At 43.0% G+C, this 23,039-nt stretch overlaps 1 protein-coding gene across 1 annotated transcript; it reads right to left on the reverse strand.

The window, feature by feature from the left end:
- Positions 1-19,711: 19,711 nt before the first annotated feature.
- LOC131954023 (uncharacterized) lies at positions 19,712-22,808 on the reverse strand. The gene is made up of 3 exons (XM_059317508.1): positions 22,637-22,808; positions 21,986-22,320; positions 19,712-20,584 (listed from the first exon to the last, which is right to left on the reverse strand). The coding sequence occupies exons 1-3, from the start codon at positions 22,698-22,700 to the stop codon at positions 19,841-19,843; spliced, it is 1,143 nt and encodes a 380-aa protein (XP_059173491.1). The 5' UTR covers positions 22,701-22,808; the 3' UTR covers positions 19,712-19,840.
- Positions 22,809-23,039: the final 231 nt, after the last annotated feature.

A 23,039-nucleotide genomic window follows, 5' to 3' on the forward strand; every position in this document is an offset into this window, starting at 1 on the left:
GTAGATGGGGCTAATCGTGCTTACACTGACGTTCGCGTCGTTACAACCTGCGCGCAGTGGTTCATCTGTTTTGTTTACCTCAATAACTGCGACTGTTGGGCACTTTGTTGTGTGTGTTTGTTACATTTGTTACAGCGATTTGAAAGTACTTTTTAGTTTGTTTATATTGTTGTTGTTGCTGTAGTTGTTGATGTCGTTGCTGCTGTTGTTGCTGTCGATGTCGTTGTTGATGTTGTTGTTGATGTTGTTGTTGATGTTGCTGTTGTTGATGTTGTTGTTGTTGCTGTTGTTGCTGTTGTTGATGTTGTTGTTGCTGTTGTTGTTTCTGTTGTTGATGATGATGTTGTTGTTGACGATGATGTTGTTGTTGTTGCTGTTGTTGCTGTTATTGTTGTTGTTGTTGATGTTGTTGTTGCTGTTGCTGTTGTTGTTGTTGTTGTTGTTGCTGTTGTTGTTGTTGTTGTTATTGTTGTTGTTGCTGTTGTTGAGGATGATGTTGTTGTTGATGTTGATGATGTTGTTGTTGATGTTGTTGCTGTTGTTGATAATGATGCTGTTGTTGTTGATGATGATGTTGTTGTTGATGTTGTTGTTGTTGCTGCTGTTGCTCTTGTTGATGATGATGTTGCTGTTGATGATGATGTTGTTGTTGATGTTGTTGATGTTGTTGTTGCTGTTGTTGATGTTGTTGTTGCTGTTGTTGATGTTGTTGTTGATGTTGTTGCTGTTGTTGTTGCTGTTGTTGATGTTGTTTTTGCTGTTGTTTATGTTGTTGACATACTTGGGAAATATTTGTCTCTGTAGAGCTCAAACGTCACCATACGCTGGTAAACACTTTAAAAACTGTACATGTATGATTTACAAAATTCACAAAAGACTATGTATGATTTACAAAATTTACAAAAGACTATGTATGATTTACAAATGTCCAAAGTCCTGGAGATGATTTACAAAATTCACGAAAGACTATGTATGATTTACAAAATTCACAAAAGACTATGTATGATTTACAAATGTCCAAAGTCCTGGAGATGATTTACAAAATTCACGAAAGACTATGTATGATTTACAAAATTCACAAAAGACTATGTATGATTTACAAATGTCCAAAGTCCTGGAGATGATTTACAAAATTCACGAAAGACTATGTATGATTTACAAATGTCCAAAGTCCTGGAGATGATTTACAAAATTCACGAAAGACTATGTATGATTTACAAAATTCACAAAAGACTATGTATGATTTACAAATGTCCAAAGTCCTGGAGATGATTTACAAAATTCACGAAAGACTATGTATGATTTACAAATGTCCAAAGTCCTGGAGATGATTTACAAAATTCACGAAAGACTATGTATGATTTACAAATGTCCAAAGTCCTGGAGATGATTTACAAAATTCACGAAAGACTATGTATGATTTACAAATGTCCAAAGTCCTGGAGATGATTTACAAAATTCACGAAAGACTATGTATGATTTACAAATGTCCAAAGTCCTGGAGATGATTTACAAAATTCACAAAAGACTATGTATGATTTACAAAATTCACAAAAGACTATGTATGATTTACAAATGTGCAAAAGACTCGATGTTGTTGACAAATTTGACAAAAGACTTCGTGTGATTTACGAATGGCCTAAAGACTTGGTATGATTTACAATTGTCACAAAAGACTTGGTATGATTTACAATTGTGACAAAAGACGTGATATGATTTATACGTTGTACAAAAGACTCCGTATAATTAAGGAATGCAGGAAAGTCGTCCATTGCTGGATGGTCGCGGGACAATCTCCCATCTAACATTGGATATTCTGGTTAAATCACGGACCTTGCTATTTGCATAGCGACAAAAAAAGCGACTTAAAGAATTCATTACAAATTCATCCCGCGACTGAGGTGACCTTTCACCCCTAGGCGACAGCCCGCCAGTGGCTTATGTCTGAAATCAAATCATTAAGTCCAAGAAAAAAGTCCCATAGATGGATGAAACAGACAGAGACATTCGGGCGATTGGAGAGCGGGTGTTAAACCCCAACGATCGCCACTAAATATGCTGACACACCGGCTTGTGTAGCAGGAGAAACGGGAAGATAACTGCGTACATAGAGGAGGAAGCTAAGGGTATCATGGTCTACGGGGTGATGGGCCGAGGAGATACGGCGGGGAGATCACTCCAATCACATCCACGGCCGTATTAGAGGCCAACGACGCGGGACCGGCTAGGATCAGAGCTAGCCCCATTTTGGAGTGACAATAAGATTTCATCTACACGGCCGTTTGAAATGGACGCCCTAATGGAGTTTTAGGCCGAACCCCCACCCCCTCGCATATCCCCACACACCTTACTGCGCGCCTGAGCGCGTAATTGTATTTGTTAGCGTTAATTTGGTGCAGACGAGGAGATGAAAAGAAAATGTGTAGATCTAGATATGGGCTGTATACACGTTTCAAAGGAGAGGAGGCTGTTCCATTAGTAGCCGCGCTATGTGGCGAGGGATACGATGTATGGATATTTACATCGCGATGTTGTGGCGGTGTGTGATTCAGATGGGCCACATCGCGATGTCTTGTACATATAGGCAGTATCATGATGTTGTTGTCGCATTGTGTGGTACATATAGACGGTACCGTTATGTTGTTGTCACAATGTGTGGTACATTTAGGCCGTACCGTCATGATGTTGTTGCAATGTGTGGTACATTTAGGCCGTACCGTCATGATGTTGTCGCAATGTGTGGTACATTTAGGCCGTACCGTCATGATGTTGTTGTCGCAATGTGTGGTACATTTAGGCGTACCGTCGTGATGTTGTTGTCGTAAAGTGTGGTACATTTAGGCCGTACCGTCATGATGTTGTTGCAAAATGTGGGCGTATGCTGATGTTGTTGTCGCAGTACGTAGTCTATGGACTATCTGCTAATATTAGTTCCGTATCAGGATGTCAGTTTACATCAACAATATACACTCATATCCGTATCGTCATCCCACTATCTATATATGTATTACCATCCCACCCCTATCCATATCCCCATCCCATCCTATCCATATCACCATCCCACCCCTATCCAAATCCATATCCATATCACCATCCCACCCTATCCATATCCATATCACAATCCTACTCCTTTTCATATCCGTATTACCATCCCACCCCTATCCATATCCATATTACCATCCCACCCCTATCCATATCCATATTACCATCCCACCCCTATCCATATCCATATTACCATCCCACCCCTATCCATATCCATATTACCATCCCACCCTATCCATATCCATATTACCATCCCACCCCTATCCATATCCATATTACCATCCCACCCCTATCCATATCCATACTACCACCCCAACCCACCCCCGCCACCTGTCGCTCGTGGAAGTAAAACTTCAGAAGCTGCAATAAAAAAAACTTTCACTTGAAACGATTGTAATTTACACATGAAAGCACTCAATACAGCATCCGTACAGTACAGACTCATGTATTTACAAACATCTTTTATCACATGACTTCAATATTCAATTCATCGCTCTCAGCGCCCTACTTAATTGCTATTATACGCCCATATCACCCACACGATAAAAGCTAACATTAAATGCACCCTACACGCTTTGTTGGAGGTAAGGGTAGTTACGTCCTTCAACCGTAAACTCGGCGCCCCGTGGTTACGTCCTTCAACCGTAAACTCGGCGCCCCGTGGTTACGTCCTTCAACCGTAAACTCGGCGCCCCCGTAGTTACGTCCTTCAACCGTAGACACGGCGCCCCCGTAGTTACGTCCTTCAATCGTAGACACGGCGCCCTCGTAGTTACGTCCTTCAATCGTAGACTCGGCGCCTCCATAGTTAACGCTACCAAAGTTAGGCCCGGCGCCCCCTTAGTTAAATCAACCAACCTTAGACTTAGCGCCCCAGTAGTTAAATCAACCAACCTTAGACTTAGCGCCCCCGTAGTTAAATCTGCCAACTTTAGACTAAGCGCCCCCGTAGTTGAAGTTTCACACCACCGACTTGGTGCCCACGTAGTCATGACGCCCTACCGTAGCCTCGACGCCGAACCGTAGACTGAGCGCCCCCGCAGTGACGGCGCCCACCCTCTGCCCCATCGCCCACCCGTAGCCGCGGCGCTGACTTAACGATACCGTGCCAAGTCCCGATGCTGAACGATTCTTGGCGTCTCATTCTAGTTTTAAATTAAGCGATAAATTGATTTGACGAAGCGTTTGGCTGTGTTGATGTTATCATCAAACGAGAGGTAAACTTTATCTGCTTCATGCTGGATCTCATGGGACTAGGTGGAGGGGATTACAATGGGGGGATATGGGGTGCTACAATGGGGGACGTTACATATGGGGTGCTACAGTAGGGGACGTTATATATGGGGTGCTATAGTAGGGGACGTTACATATGGGGTGCTTCAGTAGGGGACGTTACATATGGGGTGCTACAGTAAGGGACGTTACATATGGGGTGCTACAATAGGGGACGTTATATATGGGGTGCTTCAGTAGGGGACGTTACATATGGGGTGCTTCAGTAGGGGACGTTATATATGGGGTGCTATAGTAGGGGACGTTACATATGGGGTGCTTCAGTAGGGGACGTTACATATGGGGTGCTTCAGTAGGGGACGTTACATATGGGGTGCTACAATAGGGGACGTTATATATGGGGTGCTTCAGTATGGGACGTTACATATGGGGTGCTTCAGTAGGGGACGTTACATATGGGGTGCTTCAGTAGGGGACGTTACATATGGGGTGCTACAATAGGGGACGTTATATATGGGGTGCTACAGTAAGGGACGTTACATATGGGGTGCTATAGTAGGGGACGTTACATATGGGGTGCTTCAGTAGGGGACGTTACATATGGGGTGCTACAGTAAGGGACGTTACATATGGGGTGCTACAATAGGGGACGTTATATATGGGGTGCTATAGTAGGGGACGTTACATATGGGGTGCTTCAGTAGGGGACGTTACATATGGGGTGCTTCAGTAGGGGACGTTACATATGGGGTGCTACAATAGGGGACGTTATATATGGGGTGCTTCAGTATGGGACGTTACATATGGGGTGCTTCAGTAGGGGACGTTACATATGGGGTGCTTCAGTAGGGGACGTTACATATGGGGTGCTACAATAGGGGACGTTATATATGGGGTGCTACAGTAAGGGACGTTACATATGGGATGCTACAGTAGGGGACGTTACATATGGGGTGCTACAATAGGGGACGTTATATATGGGGTGCTTCAGTATGGGACGTTACATATGGGGTGTTTCAGTAGGGGACGTTACATATGGGGTGCTATAGTAGGGGACGTTACATATGGGGTGCTTCAGTAGGGGACGTTACATATGGGGTGCTACAGTAGGGGACGTTACATATGGGGTGCTTCAGTAGGGGACGTTACATATGGGGTGCTACAGTAAGGGACGTTACATATGGGGTGCTACAATAGGGGACGTTATATATGGGGTGCTTCAGTAGGGGACGTTACATATGGGGTGCTTCAGTAGGGGACGTTACATATGGGGTGCTTCAGTAGGGGACGTTACATATGGGGTGCTTCAGTATGGGACGTTACATATGGGGTGCTTCAGTAGGGGACGTTACATATGGGGTGCTTAAGTAGGGGACGTTATATATGGGGTGCTACAGTAGGTGACGTTATATATGGGGTGCTTCAGTAGGGGACGTTATATATGAGTGCTATAGTAGGGGTCTCTTTAATAGGTCTCTAAAATAGCTTCTTTTTAATCGGTCCTTTCGATTCGGTCAATTCGATTCGGTCAATTCAAATCGGTCCCTTCAAACAGCTCTCTTATATTAGGTCCCTGAAACAGATCCCTTTTTATTAGGTCCCTTCAAAGAGATGCCTTATATTAGATCCCTTTAAATTTTAAACAGATTTCTAATAACAGTTCACTTCAAATAGATCCCTTCAAACGAATTTTTTTTTAAAGCAAACAAGATGAATATTTTTAAAAATGTATAGGACTGAATATAACGTATCATTGAACTATCGATTAGCTCTGAATACCGCTGATGTATTGTTCAAATTGATTTTTATAAAACTAAAGCACATTATATTTACAAACTTCCGTTCCACAAATTGTTTTGGCTTGCCTGGTTGTATTGCCAGGGTTCCAGTCGAGCGATTCTCTGGCCACAGTCTGCCTTTTTTTAATGATCTTTGATCACGTGCCTGTCTGCGGCGGACCGTAAAATTTCTTGATTGCTAATTATCAGTCTACAATAGTGGCGGTAGGCCCGCATCAAATAATAGCCCCGCAGTGGGGCGCGACTCTGGCGGAAGCTGGGCTGTTGTGTTGTACCCACACGCCCGGGGGGTGGGGGGGGGGGGGAGCGTCGCTTGTTGAAGTACTAAAAAACTCAGAATATTTTTTAGAAGTTAAATATATTTTTAATTACGTCTCTGTCCGCTTGAGTGCGAGTTGCATATTCTGAACAGCGTCGCTAGCGTCTTGATCTAGTGCAAGGGAGAGGGAGAGGTCTAGGATTTGATTCTAACTACACGTTTAGATGAACGTGGTCTAGACATTATTTGTGGGTTTACTTTGAAAATTTGAGAACCTTGTGAACTTTTTTTGGTTCAGCCTGGTATAGTTAACTTTAATGTAGTTTAACTTGCGTTAGTTAGAGTGAATAGATGATTGTTTAACCTGTCGTCGCCCCCCCCCACCCTCCCCATAAAGTCCTTGAAGGGCTACCCATGTCTGACATCCTGACGTCAACAAAGTTACCGGAAGTGCCGCTCGTGTATCCGGCAGTCGTGAGGCCGGACCGTGACGGTCATACGCCAGTGGTGTGTGACGTATTGGGGACACATTCAAGTCACAAAGTCTGGAACATTCCAATTAGATTCACACAAAAAAAATAAAACAAGATTCAAAGAAACAATTAGTCCTCCTAATAAGGGTAAAAAATGTATTATTGAATTTAAATCAATGGTTCTTTTTTTTGTTAATTAAAGGAAATCGTTTCCACGAAATGTTCATTCGTGAACCTTGATATATTTAGTTTATTGTTAAGCTTTATATGTTTATTGTTAAGCTTTGATATGTTTATTGATAAGCTTTATATGTTTATTGATAAACTTTGATATGTTTATTGGTAAATCTTGATATATTTATTGGTAAGCTTTTAAAATGTTGATCGGTATGTTTGGAAATAAAATAAAATCCCGATGTATTTAAGATTAATTGACTGCTTCTCTCATTTCAAGAAAAAAATTCTTTAAAATACAAGCGTAAAAATAATTTGTCACCTAAACTAATTGAGAGATTAAATAGAAGGCTCACTTATTGTAAAGACAATTGAATGGAATTAAGTTACGTCTATTTCTCTTCCCACCCGATTAGTTTAAAGTTGCCTGAAATCAAAATGTCAGGATATCTAACCTATTTGTTGCTTTGACGCGACAATTTAACCCCACACTGTTAATTAATGTTGTTTTCTAATGTACGACAAGAATTCCCGATTGAAAGGAAATGCAAATCCCCTCCCATAAAGATCTTCCCCTGAATGTGACATGCAACACGTTCAAACTTAGCCATACGACCTCGTCACGTCTGCGACGGTTTGCTTCAGTCTTTTATTGCTCACGTTTACTAAACACGTTTTATTTCCTCGTATTAATCGTATCAAGTCAATCACTCGTCTCATTTGCCCGCCGTCGTGATGTGTTGTTTTTTTGTCGCATGAGTTAGGGGGGGGGGGGCGTCCCATAGCGGTGACTGGCACAAATCGCTTGTCTGTGTTGTGGTACTTACATCACTTGTGCACATCGACGTGAGATTCTAATATATGGAGCTGTAGTTTTTATTTCTTAATAAAAGAAATGGTTTTGGAACATGACGTATTATGGGTAGAGAGAAGCCAAATGTATAGGCAAATGTTGACTTAATGGAGATAGTAAATAAGTAATAATATTAAATGATTGAAGACAGAAAAAAAAGACACAAATGTTGGTAAACTATGTATAGTTGGTCGCTAACCTCTGACCCTCACCTTACCTTTAACTTAAACTTTAACCTTTACTATTACCATGTATCATTGTGGCAGCGTAAACTCCCAACCACACACAAATGTGTGAGAGAGTGTGTTAAATTAGTGCACGTCCCCCACAAATTAACTTCATCCTATCAGATTTATCACATTGACGTCAACCCCCCCCCCTCCCACACACACAAATTAGTTTCCATCGGAAAGTGTTCAACAGACTAAAAACCACATCACGCTAGGCGAGAAACCTGATCACGCTAGGCGAGAGGCGTCCACGATCACGCCCAACGTGACACCCTCTTTACAACTCCTCCACCCCGGCGCCTTTAGAGAGAATTATGATCACGTGGTGTCAATTTATTGTTAAACGGTCACTCAATTGGTCAATCTCCAACAGTTTATGCTCCCCTTGTGTGTCTACCGGCTGAATTGAAATCGAAACCAAACCCCCACTTCCGGTGTGATCCTCTCGCCTTTTCTCGCAGAAAGAAAGGGAGGTCACTGGAGCAGAGACTCAACCATTTAACCGCCCCTGTCGTTTATCTTCAATAATGATTCAAATAAAAAATGAGTTAGTGCCCTTGTTGGCCAACCCACATCCGGTCAAAAGAAAATAAAAAGATAAAAATCGCAGGTAAATCATGCCCGCAATGTGGTCAGTGGACAGTGGTCAGTGGACAGTGGTCAGTCCTGGCCGTCCCTTATCTCCAGTAGATCAGGTGTAGTTTAATCCATCGGTGGCTCAGACATTAGCGATACACTGGACAACAAATACAGGGGGAAATGGTTGATCCAAGACTAACATTTGACCTGTAGAGCTGACCACATGTAGCGTGTAGCACTGACCACATGTAGCGTGTAGTACTAAACACATGTAGCACTGACCACATGTAGCACTGACCACATGTAGTGTGTAGCACTGACCATATGTAGTGCGTAGCACTGAACACATGTAGCGTGTAGCACTGACCAGATGTAGCACTGACCACATGTAGCGTGTAGCATTGACCAAGAGTAGTATGTAGTTATTACATCATGTAGCGTTGAATAATTAAATGGGATCTTAAAACAACCACCACATCCCCCTCAAGTGCCAGGGAAAAAAAAATCACAGCATTGTTTTTATTCAATTATTTCAATACAGAAAAATATGGCGGGATTTTGTCTTAAGTAGTTTGAAATATTTCAGTGTTAATCTAGATCAAATCATCCATTTCTTGCGGCTGTTGTTTGCTGTTTGTGGCTGTTGTTTTCTGTTGTTTTCTGTTGTGGCTGCTGTTTTCGGTTTGCGGCTGTTGTTTTCTGTTTGCAGACTGACAAACTAGACTGCCCCTGTCAAATATTTTATTTATTTTCTATTAGTTTGGCGCTCTACAAGAAGAACTGGTCAGCAAAATGTCGCAGCTAATCCGGGTGATTTAACACCACAAAAACCTAATCCGGGTGATTTAACACCACAAAAACCTATTTGTTAAGCGGGGATGTCCAGCGGGGGGGATGACTCCAGATGCTACCGGCAGATAACTCTCGCAAGTTTCGGAGACCAATCCCACAGGTTTTTTGTTTTCCAGCAGTAGTCACCGCCCCTGTATTCTCTGCTCCTGTCCCAGATGGTTATCTTAACTACCTGTCTGGGCCAGCTCTGATCAGAACACCTGATAAACTGGGGGGGGGGGGGGGGAGATCAATTGCTGGTCAGCCCACGAGACTCACGGCTAACCGGGGTTTCATACACTCTTGCCGGACGCCGGAAATGAACCGGCAACCTTGACTGCGACACTGCTACCCTGTTATTTGAATTTGATGAAGTTAATTCGCCGGCCGGTTTAGACATTCATCTCGTGGTCATAAATGTTTGTTGCCGGCCATTAGGACTGGCCAAACTGTGGTCAGCGGCTGCCTGCAACTAAACCCTAAACCCAGGGACGAGTTAACGTTAAACTTCCGCCAAAATGAATGAGCAGGTGAGTGACAGGTCAGTTTTTGTCTGCCCAGTTTGTCGGCGTCTAAGTCTGGACGTCTGCCTGTAATAGACCTCTTTATAAACAATACGCTGACTAAAAATTATCTTCGGCAGTAAATAATATGTTTAGTACCAAATATATGTTTGGTATTAAAGTAATATATTTGACAATAAAGTAATATAATCGGCACTTAAGTAATATATTTTCACTAAAGTAATATATTCGGTTAAGTAATATGTTTGGTATTAAAAAAATGTTATGAATTTGACCAGTATTATTTTTTAAACATGGATTGGAAATCGGCTACAAAACAAATTTTATTTTAAATATCTGTAATGATTTATGATTTAAAAATTCATAAAGTGTACCCGTACATGTATGTTTAAAACATTATATAAGTGTAAACCCACATTAATGTAATTAGATCTGTAACGTCCACTTTGTGTAGGTGGGCAGGTTAGAACCGGAAGTGGGCCCGTTGATGTGATTTAGATTGTCAGATCGTTTAAAACACGTTTCACAAAACTATCACCCCAGGATTAGAGAAGCTAGTGTGTTCTCTTGCCGCATCTTTCTCTGCCCGCGACGCCGCTCACAACAAACAATCAACTCAGAAATATCAATCTCATTTACATCACGTGACTTTGATTGACCCGCCCCTTCCCTCAGGTCCTTCACGTGGTCAGGTAAAAGAAAAATGGCGGCCAGATTCTTACAATGCTGTCTAAACAAATGGAATCTTCCAGCCCCCAGCGGACTCCGTGAGCCTCGTCCAACTAGAGACCCGTGTCGCCATCTTTAATTTCCTGCTGTATAAAGGGAGATGACTGGGGAACGGGCGAGTTTTTAAATGCCGCATTGTACAAGGTAAAATGGTCTAATCTTCATCCGGCCATTTCCTGGGAGCCGTTAATCCCGCGGGAGTCAGGGGGCGGGCCGGTGGGTCGTTTAAATCAAATAGGTTTCAATTCACCCGCACGTTAACAATGGGGGATCAGGGTAACAAAAAGTTGGTTTGGAAATTGGCGTTTTGCACAAACATATAATCTCACACATGCAGGCACTAAAACACACACACACACAGATACACACCCATAATCATATACAAACACTAAAAGACACAATCACACACGCACCTAGATACACAGAGACTCTAATACACATCTATAAATAGATACATTGATAACAACCCCGCCTCAAGACCTGGGTCACCCACAACATGAAACAAATAAAATGACCCAGAACTGACCCAGCCACAGGTAGCTTCACGGAGTTGTCCCTCTTGGCTGAAAAAATATCGTCTCAGTTTGTGGTTTAATTAACATCACATTTACATTTTATAACGACTCAAGACTTAGCACCCAGCCACCAATAAAAAGTCCATTGAAACGCCTACCATTCAAATAATTAAAAAAATGAGACAATGCAAGCCAGTTTCTGATTGGCCTAAAAGTGAGAAACACCACACCATGTAAGACAGTTTTTGATTGGTCTGTGTTCATCAGTTGATTTGTCTTATGGGTTGAGGATCTTCAACCATGTTTCCTAGATACTACCAGCAGAGAATGTACAGCAGTGAGAAGAAAATTGAGTTTAAATCAAGTTCGTATAAATTGTAAATAAATCATTAACGAAAGTGTGAAAAAAAAATAAAGCATGCAGAAAATTGAGTTTAAATCAAGTTCGTGTAAAAACGTAAATAAATCATTAACAAACGTGTGAAAAAAATTGAAACATAATCGTTTATAAAATGCAAAACAATCTTCGTAAAAAAAATCTCGTTAAAAAAATCTCGTATACACAATTGCTAGTTAACTAGAGTTTTTTTTTTACGTAAATTTCATTAAGGAAAACATTTAAAAAGTTAGCTTCAATTCAAGCTTTTAATGAGTTTTCTTGACACAAAATTTTTGGTCGCTTCAATCGTTGGTTAATTAAATGTTGGGGGGGGGGGGGGGGGGGGGGGCTTTTGTAGTAGGTTTGGGCTTGGTAGCTTATGACAATAGGTAGAGGACAATCAAATGTCACATAGATGACACAGAGGATACTCAAATGCCAATCACATGTTTTAAAAGACGTAATTAATGAGAATTTTATTTGTAGGCTATATTGAGAGTACTTTAGTCCTTTAAGATCCCATTATTACGGTATTTGAATGGCATTAAGGTGTGCACCACTCTAGGTGTAGGACTGCGCCATCTTGGTACCTACACCACGGCTGGTAGCTGTTGTTACCGGTTACACCACGGCTGGTAGCTGTTGTTGCCGGTTACATCACGGCTGGTAGCTGTTGTTACCGGTTACATCACGGCTGGAAGCTGTTGTTACCGGTTACATCACGGCTGGTAGCTGTTGTTACCGGTTACACCACGGCTGGTAGCTGTTGTTGCCGGTTACATCACGGCTGGTAGCTGTTGTTACCGGTTACACCACGGCTGGTAGCTGTTGTTGCCGGTTACATCACGGCTGGTAGCTGTTGTTGCCGGTTACATCACGGCTGGTAGCTGTTGTTGCCGGTTACATCACGGCTGGAAGCTGTTGTTGCCGGTTACATCACGGCTGGTAGCTGTTGTAGCCGGTTACATCACGGCTGGTAGCTGTTGTTGCCGGTTACATCACGGCTGGTAGCTGTTGTAGCCGGTTACATCACGGCCGGTAGCTGTTGTTGCCGGTTACATCACGGCTGGTAGCTGTTGTTGCCGGTTACATCACGGCTGGTAGCTGTTGTTTCCGGTTACATCACGGCTGGTAGCTGTTGTAGCCGGTTACATCACGGCTGGTAGTTGTTGTTGCCGGTTACATCACGGCTGGTAGTTGTTGTTGCCGGTTACATCACGGCTGGTAGTTGTTGTAGCCGGTTACATCACGGCTGGTAGCTGTTGTTGCCGGTTACATCACGGCTGGTAGCTGTTGTAGCCGGTTACATCACGGCTGGTAGTTGTTGCCGGTTACATCACGGCTGGTAGTTGTTGTTGCCGGTTACATCACGGCTGGTAGTTGTTGTTGCCGGTTACATCACGGCTGGTAGCTGATGTTGCCGGTTACATCACGGCTGGTAGCTGTTGTAGCCGGTTACATCACGGCTGGTAGCTGTTGTAGCCGGTTACCTAACGGCATATACCTGTTGTTGCCGGCTAGATATACCTGAGATAACCGGCTATGTGACACGTCCCCCCGCTCTCCCAACACGATGCAATAAAAAAACATGAAGCCAGGACCGAGAGACACATCAATGTCAGTCCCGGCTCCACAGTCTGGGGTAGGAGCTAATTCAGCCTGCCCCGACCCCGGGATCTCCCGGCCTAGTGACGTCAATAAGTGTCTCCTGTCCCGGCCACTAGACGAGATGAGACTCCCGGGGAAATAGGCCTGCAGTTAGTTGCACATTAGAACCTATTTGCGCTACATTCAAAGGGAGGGCAACTATTCTAGTCTGGCTAACGTTGTGTTTTTTTTTATTGTGGGTGTATCGCGCTAGACCTAACAAATCCTTGCAGAACACATAGCCGGCCCGGCAATGTCTCATCGCTGAAAGCGGCTTCTGTTTAGAGGCAATAAAAGCGTGAATGTAGCGGAGACATGGCAAACACAGGGGCGAAAGCCAATCTATTGCAGGAGTTATCTGCCCCAGTGTGTCGCTTATGTGCGTGTGGCATGCTGTGTTTAAACTAGACTTCCTGCAAACGTCTTTTGTTGTTTGTCTAGTTTAGTGCGCGGGCCATTGATCCAAGTAAATTGAATTCAAGCTTAATCACTCATTATTTTATACCACCGATAGACAGATTCATTAAGAGATTTCATTTCCTCCCTCCCCCACCCCAAATATAGCCTCCCTCCCTCATTTCAATATATATATATATATATATATATATATATATATATATATATATATATATATATATATATATATATATATATATATATATATTATAGGCCTAGCAAGTGCGTGAGCGGGGGGGGGGGGGGGTTGACACCAATGTAAAAATAGCAAAATATTATATTCCATTTAAATTAATGATTAATTTGAATTTAATTGTATTTTAAGAGCAAAATTGAAAAATTCCGACACAAGGGTGGGAAGGGGGGGGGGGGGGGGGTGTGAAATCATGACGTTAACTATAGAGATGTTATATCAAGCTGTATAAATAACCGACCATATATAAGCAACTTTACTATTATTTGTGCAGAGTTTAGACCTATCAAAGGGGAGAGGGGGGTGACACCAAAATTCACCTCTAGGTGATACCCGACCTAGCAACGTTACTGTATGTATATATATATATATATATATATATATATATATATATATATATATATATATATATATATATATATATATATATATATATATATATATATTATATAGGCCCTATATGCGTGTGTGTGTGTGTGTGTGTGTGCATGTTTCATAAACCATTTCTCCTTTAATGATAAAAGCCGGGAGACAACAAAGCTTAAAATAAAACAATATTTAACCAAACAATATTGACTGTGGCATTCTCCTCTCGCCACTGTGTAGAACAGGCTAAAGACGTCCCTCGGTGGCCGACATTGTTGGAGGAGATACTCAGAGCCTTGGTTGATCTAGTCAGGAATAAAAGATGTTCGATGGAGTGCTTAAATTGATTCAAAGATCAAAGGTCGCAGTTTGTCTGGGCCATAGGGGTGAGATATTCGCGGTTTAAGCGAGCCCATGGGAATTATGGGATAATGGGGGTGATCATGTGACCTCGCGGGATAGAATGGGGGTGATCATGATAAAAGACTCCCCGGTGCTGAGGTGGGTTTTGGTTTGAGGGCAAAGTTCAAACGGGAGGTGTCGGGGGGTGTCCCATGGGAGCTGCGCTAAGTGGCTGTACTAATGAGGTGCGCTGCTCGTCAGAAGCGTGAAATCGTTCAATCAGTTCCTTGTTGCGTCTGTCCAGCTGGGGGGTGGGGAGGGAGGGAGGGGCGAGGTCATTAAAGACTGCTGACATAAAACAGAGGTAGACGTTTGGTGATATCACCGGGCCGAATGTTGGCATTGAAGTGGCCAACCATGGCCAGATAGGCCTCCCACCGCGGCCATCTCAGCTAATTATCAGCGCGGTGTATGGTCCGGCCTAAGACGGACTTGAAAGGGATTAAGTGCAGGGAATACGTGGGCCGTAGCCAGCCGGACCTGCATTCATTACATGTTTGTGGCACCTGCAGATTGATGACTACACGGGGGGGGGGGGGGGGTCTGTAATGGTGTGGTGGTGGGGGGGGGGGGTAACGTTGTGGTGGGGGGGGGGGGGTAATGTTGTGGTGGGGTGTAGAATATATCATAGAAGATAATATTTATAGTCGTAGCCCAAAAACGTCACTATATAGTGGTAGCCATATAGAGGAAGCCAGATAATGGTAGCCCTATAGTGGTAGGCATATAGTTGTAGCAATATAGTTAGCCCGATGTACAGCCGTCATCATTATTTATGTGCTATCATTCCATCGGATGTAAAGGGCTAATTTATTTCTGACGAATATGAAACAATTAATAACTGTTTATTATTTTTAAATATAACTTGATTTTTTTCCCTGCCATAAAATGTTATCATTGATTCAAAACTAAAACTTTGATTTCTTTAACCTTGTCTGTATGTATGTAGTCAACTTAGTATAAGGCTCTAGAAATCTGTAGTGGTTGCTTTAAGGGCCCCGTTCACAACAGCAACGTTAGGTTCATGGTTAAGATTTTAATCAACCTCTATCACATATTGGCCCGCCATTACAGGACAACACCTAACCCCTAACCCCTGACCCCCTGACCTCCACTATCCCAGACCACACACACCTGCAGACTTGTTCAATTAAATCTTTAGCTAATCAATCTATAATCGCCTACTAATTAGCTACTCCCAGCCACCCCCCACCCCCACGCTTATCTCAGACACACCACGTGACATTCATATCTGGTCTCATCGTTACAACCCCATGGCTCATGTAGGGCGCCCTCAGCACCCCATAACTCCTGTAGGGCGCCCTCAGCACCCCATAACTCATGTAGGGCGCCCTCAGCACCCCATGGCTCATGTACGGCGCCCTCAGATAGCACCCTACGGCTCCCGTACAAGCGGCCCCACATAGCACCGTACGGCTCCAGTACATGCGGCCCCACATAGCACCGTACGGCTCCAGTACATGCGGCCCCACATAGCACCGTACGGCTCCAGTACATGCGGGCCCACATAGCACCGTACGGCTCCAGTACATGCGGCCCCACATAGCACCGTACGGCTCCAGTACATGCGGCCCCACATAGCACCGTACGGCTCCAGTACATGCGGCCCCACATAGCACCGTACGGCTCCAGTACATGCGGCCCCACATAGCACCGTACGGCTCCAGTACATGCGGCCCCACATAGCACCGTACGGCTCCAGTACATGCGGCCCCACATAGCACCGTACGGCTCCAGTACATTGAGCCCTTATCTGCGAGAATTATCCAACGTTTAGCTCCAACAGCTCGGTCAGGCTTGTATTAATTCCAGACACGGCCAGTCACGTGACACTGGTCAACTTGGACGTTGTTTATGGCCGGTGGTTGATGGCTGCAACTGTCCAGTCACGTGATTTGTGAGGGGTGGGCGAGCGAGAAGAAATGGTTGTGTATTGAATTGATAACATTGTTATATATTAGTATACATATGTATATATGTATATTACTTTTTATACATATGTATATATATATATATATATATATATATATATATATATATATATATATATATATATATATATATATATCACATTACCCTGTATTAATTACCTCCTGGGTAATTACCCCCCATCCCCTAACGGTTAACTATAGATAGATATATGTATTCCAAAGAGATAGAACTATATATATATATATATATATATATATATATATATATATATATATTTATTTATTTATTTATTTATATATATATATATATATAATGTTTTGCTACCAAGGTGCTTTACTTATTTAAGAGAAATTTATTTAAAGTACTTATGAAAATGTTGGTCAACGCTCGCTTGTGAAGGAGTGGAAGCGAATGTCTTAAACGTGGTGTCGGGTACATCATTTGATCAGATATATGTTCTAGAGTAGGTTATACACCTACGTCATCAGTGATATTTGCTCTGTTGTTCAAAATAACCTGAACTAGATTTTACATTTTATTTATTCTTATTTTAACATAGATAAGAGTTCTTTGTGTTCGTGGAATTTAAAAAAATGAAACACAATGTTGATGTTAAACAGGAAAATTAGCAGCAGGTGTAGACAGGAATGGCAAACCTTCGCGGCTATGGAACCAGGATTTCTGGATGTCAAGCGAACAAAGTTAAAAAATGATGTTGTCGTTGGATTTCCGCCTGATCACGCACCTACCAATTGGGCTTATAAGTCTCGCTCTCTCTCGCTGAAAGTTGTAAATCACGTTGTTTGCCAGGGAGAAATATACATTTTTCGAACTACATTAATTGTTGTGAACATGATTACCACTAACAAAAAACAAAAAACAAAACATGCAGGCTATTTATTTCTATGCCTCGTTTTAAGGGTTTTAAAATACCATAAGAACCCCAAAAAATTAGATTATTTTACTAATAATAGAATAAATTGAATCATATTAAGTTCCGGTAGGTCTAGGCTCCCAATAATGTTATACTAATATTGTTAACTACGTTTAGGAGAACTTGTTACGAATTCGAATAAATGTCAAACTTTTTTAAAAATCCCAACTTAACGAAGGCTAAATTTTTTTATTAAGCTAGTCCACATCTTGTAATTTATCATTATCACTGTTTAAGATTTTAAATAATAATAGCGGAAGTAAATTTTCTATTTGTTACCAATTGAATAAAAATATCCCCCTTTGGTTTGACCAGCGCTAGCTGGCAAGTAGGATAACAAGATGTGGGTGACCTACTTACAAGCTTTAGTCCAGTAGACTGTCCATGATCGGACTGTTCATGTCCTACTAATGCCGTGTGACATTGTGTCATCTATCGTTGGATGCCATTATGTCATCTATCTTTAAGTGACATTGTGTCATCTTTAGTTATGTGACATTATGTCATCTATCACAAGGTGACATTGTGTCATCTATCACAAGGTGACATTGTGTCATCTATCACAAGGTGACATTGTGTCATCTATCACAAGGTGACATTGTGTCATCTATCACAAGGTGACATTGTGTCATCTATCACAAGGTGACATTGTGTCATCTATCACATGGTGACATTGTGTCATCAATCACTAGGTGACATTGTGTCATCTATCACATGGTGACATTGTGTCATCTATAACAAGGTGACATTGTGTCATCTATCACAAGGTGACATTGTGTTATCTATCACAAGGTGACATTGTGTCATCTATCACAAGGTGACATTGTGTCACCTCAGACAGGACCTAACCACACTGCCACCACACTGTCACCACACCCACACTCCAGCCTCACGAATATCCGCCACTGCACATTCACCCCCCCCCCCCCCCCACTGCACATTCCCCCTGTCAGTGAGTGATGTCCCACAAGCCGGCCCGGCTGCCGGCCTCGCCTCACAAGCCGGCCCGGCTGCCGGCAGAGAGGCGACCATTTGTATTTCCTCGAACACACACATACAACAACATGCGCCTCCCCCGTGCCGGCTAGATTTCCGGTGTCACTCAAACAGTTTTCCCGTTTCATTTGGCCGTCTGATGCGCTGAACATTGGAGCTATCAGGACGGTTAATTCATTTTGCACAAGAGTATTAAAAGGTCAACCGCGGAAAGCATTGATTGGGGGAAAAATAATGAGCGTGTTGCGGGAGAAAGAAAGTTGGGTGTAAAGTTGGAAGGACGACTTTGTGTAAAGTTGGAAGGACGACTTTGTGTAAAGTTGGAAGGACGACTTTCTCTTTGTGTGCGCCTCGACTAGCATGTACTCAATACAACATGACATCGTGACTGTATTGCAGTTAGAAATATGGAAGGGGGGGGGGGGTAGTGTACACAACTCACAACTTAGGTGGGCTATCAAGGGAAAAAACCTTCACCGACACAGCAAAAGATAATTTTATGAGCCAACAGAAATTCTTGCATTAAGGAAGGTAGGGTCGACGCCATGTAACGTCACTCAGGTTTTGGGTACTGCTCCCCCCCCCCACAACACACACTGTGGTGGGGGAGGGGAAGGCAGCCGTACCCCAATAACTGAAATAGAGCCCAGCCGTACCCCGTCACCCTGATGGGGAGGAGGGGGGCGCCTCGATGGGGATGGGGCGTCACCCTGATAGCCTCTAATGATCCAGCCGTTCTGAGGATGCGTGGACAAAACTGTGCCACAAATTAGCGTCGGCCATTTTTTTTCTAACATCACTAACAAGATTATTTGTCGCGGCGGACATTTGATCGTCTTCCCGGAAATTGCGCAGTCGCGAGTCTCAGGGTGGGGCGCCACCTGGGGTTGTCTAAACCATCACCACTAGTGGCGGGCCTTGCTTTGTTTTGTCTTTGTCTTCGTGTGCTGACTGTGAACTTTGGTTCTAAATGGAAAGTTGTGTAACATCAGCTGCCCCCCCCCCACTTCACCTCACCCATGTATGATATGTGAAGGTGTGATATCACAAAAAAAAAAAACAACTATCACTTGGCTATCTTGGAGCACTGGAGCAAATACAAAACAAGCGCGATAATCACATAGTTGAAACTTGAAATTTATTATGTGTAAAGTTTTATACAGACAGCGTGATATATATTTATACATTTAGCCATGTTACAAGTAGTTGTACAAATATACACAAACTGATGTGACAAGATCCTAAGGTAAGAAAAGCAAGACGACAAATGTGTTCAATGCTTGGTCTGCTTCTCGTCTTTAGAAATCTCACAAATAAATTTGGTGACAGAGTCGTCGTTCTGGCACGGCCTAGATGCCATCTGCCAGTTATAGGCTCGCCACAAGAACACGCACCGCCCCGTCTGATTGACCGGCGCCTCGCCTGCCCACCAGTCCAGGTAGGGGGGGTCGTCGACCTCGTGATGGTGCACCCACCGCTCCTTGTCGTAGACGGCGCCGATGAGCAGCCCGTCGATGTGCTTGTAGCGGACCATCATAAAGCTGACGATCACCTTCAGCTCCCCGGCGTTCTCGATCTCCGCAATATGGCCGCCCAACATGGCGCATGTCGCTGCCGCGGTGTTGCGGTCTTGGAAGTTATTTTTAGAAACGTAAAAGCTCAAAGATTTCTGCTGGAGGGGTGCGTCAAACAGCGAGGTGAGGGTCCTGGAGATCCTGGTGTTGATGCCGTGCTCAAAGTTCTCCACGACCGCCAGTCTGGTGCTGAGGTTCTCTATCGCCCTCTCCAGCTGCTGTCTGACGGCCTCTATCTGACGCTCCACGCTCGGCTCGCTTGTCTCCGCCTCTATCCCCACCCTGGCGCTCTGAGTGAACGGCTCGCCCGACTTGTCCTGTGCCATGACCTTACACCTGAAGGTCCCGAGGTCAGCCTCCAGGGGGAGCTTGTACCGGACGTTCAGAAAAGAGGCGCCATCTTGTTTCAGCTCCCCAAGAAGGTCAAGCTTTGGTAAAGTTTTCTGGGGGAACAAAATGTTTTGATTTTTGAGACCAAAATTGATTGGAATAGGTCAATTGTTGACATTTTGATCTCTCTATTTTGATCTCGTATTTTGATCTCGTATTTTGATGACTTCTCGATATGGAGTCACACATTTATGACGTCCACAAAATATTGGAATTTCACATACCCCATTTTACATCAAACCAACATGCCTCCTTTAGGTGGACTATAAAAATCTAATTGTTGCAACATATTAATGAAACGTTGATGTCGCAACATATAAGTAAAGCATTGATGTCAAATTCTACATGCTGTAGTTTTCACTGACCCATCCCTCCCCCAACCCATGTCAAACGCGTCCATAAAAGTCAATGTTTTGGGATAACCCCAGCCCAGCTAGCGTGGACGTCATAACATAATGACCACTGTAGACGTTACTAGGTGACTGCATGGATTTAAACAATAGTGATATGTTTTCCAGTGGACCATGGCGCTGTACCATTGTATGTCGTGAATATATCTATTTTAAATGATAGAACCAGGTCAAACAAGCACATACACATATAGATTGTTACTCACGTTTAAAGGATAAGATCCAACAAATCAACATACACATACAAAATGTTACGCTCAAATGACTAGATTTAACCAACAAGCACACATACACAATGTTACTCACATTTAAAGGACTAGATCAAACAACCATATACATACAAAATGTTACTCACGTTTAAAGGACTAGATCAAACAACCATATACATACAAAATGTTACTCACGTTTAAAGGACTAGATCAAACAACCATATACATACAAAATGTTACTCACGTTCAAAGGACGAAATCCAACCAGCCAACACACACACACACAAACAAAATGTTACTCACGTTTAAGGGAGTAGATCCAACACACACAAACAAAATGTTACTCACGTTTTAAGGACTAGATCCAACCAACCAACACACATACACACAAAATGTTACTCGCGTTTAAAGGACTAGATCCAACCAACCAACACACATACACACAACATGTTACTCGCGTTTAAAGGACTAGATCCAACCAACCAACACACATACACACAAAATGTTACTCACGTTTAAAGGACTAGATCCAACCAACCAACACACATACACACAAAATGTTACTCACGTTTAAAGGACTAGATCCAACCAACCAACACACATACACACAAAATGTTACTCACGTTTAAAGGACTAGATCCAACCAACCAACACACATACACACAAAATGTTACTCACGTTTAAAGGACTAGATCCAACCAACCAACACACATACACACAAAATGTTACTCACGTTTAAAGGACTTGATCCAACCAACCAACACACATACAAAAAGTTACTCACGTTTAAAGGACTAGTTCCAGCCAACACACATACACACAAAATGTTACTCACGTTCAAAGCACGAGGCCCCACCAATGCCAGCTGTTCCTTGCCCTTATTTGGACTCTTGTCCCGAATCCGAAAGATCCCGATAGCCATGACCTTGTCCACCCTGGTCCCGTTTTTAACGAAGGTGCAGTTGATGTCCAGAAACTCCGTGACGTTCGAGATTATTCGCTTGGGCTCATAGGTCAAGGTCAAGGTTCCTATATCGTCCAGCGGACTGCTTGGTTCCGTGACATCAGCGGCCAGTGGCGGTAAGTGTGGGGAGGTGCTGGTGTGGCATGTGGATGTGGTTGTTGTCGTCTTGGTGTTGTAGTAGACGGAGGAGGAGGATAGGGAGTCGGCTTGGACACATTGAAAGAAAGCGTGAGATTATAAAGTCCATTGCAAGATTAGCCAATACTAGATATACGGAATATCATGAGGAGGGGGGGGGGTATTCCTATAATGGCGTTTATTGATGCCATTAACACATAAACATCAGCCCAACAATTTAAAGACGTCTTAGATGTCTGATTATGTTACTATTTCAGTACTCATTCCCTCACAAAAGACTAGTCTGGTATTACCATAAAATGTCTTGTTTACCTAGACTCGAACTATGACCTACTGGTCGGTCACTGACCGTTAGACCACGTGATACAACTAGGCCCAACCTACCTCTAACAGAAGATGTGAGTAGAACGGTCAGAATCCCAGCCACTGCCCACAACATGCTGTCCATGGTGTCCTGCTCTACAGATAGGTCCCTGATGGCAATACTGACTGATGGCTGACTAGTCACTGACTGACCTAAGCTAACCACGGCTTGAGTAATCAGATCTTGCCATGACCTGACTTACTGATTCAAAATTTTTACGCTGACCGCACGGTGTAGGATGAGTTCGTGGTATATTTGGCGGAAATATTTGGTTTTGTTATATTTAGGCGGAAATATTTGGTTTTGTTATATTTAGGTGGAAATATTTGGTTTTGTTATATTTAGGTGGAAATATTTGGTTTTGTTATATTTAGGTGGAAATATTTGGTTTTGTTATATTTAGGTGGAAATATTTGGTTTTGT

The sequence above is a fragment of the Physella acuta genome, unplaced genomic scaffold (assembly GCF_028476545.2).
Source record: "Physella acuta isolate Inbredline_101_S28 unplaced genomic scaffold, ASM2847654v3 ptg000078l, whole genome shotgun sequence".
NCBI classification, from domain to species: domain Eukaryota; kingdom Metazoa; phylum Mollusca; class Gastropoda; family Physidae; genus Physella; species Physella acuta.

What these genes read in the sequence shown, in the direction of transcription:
- LOC131954023 (XM_059317508.1), bottom strand. Translation starts at nt 22,700, where the DNA reads ATGGACAGCATGTTGTGGGCAGTGGCTGGGATTCTGACCGTTCTACTC. An exon ending in ACTCACATCTTCTGTTAGAG is followed by an intron (nt 22,321 to 22,636) that starts GTAGGTTGGGCC and finishes AATGTGTCCAAG; the next exon opens with CCGACTCCCTATCCTCCTCC. An exon ending in TGGGGCCTCGTGCTTTGAAC is followed by an intron (nt 20,585 to 21,985) that starts GTGAGTAACATT and finishes TTGTTCCCCCAG; the next exon opens with AAAACTTTACCAAAGCTTGA.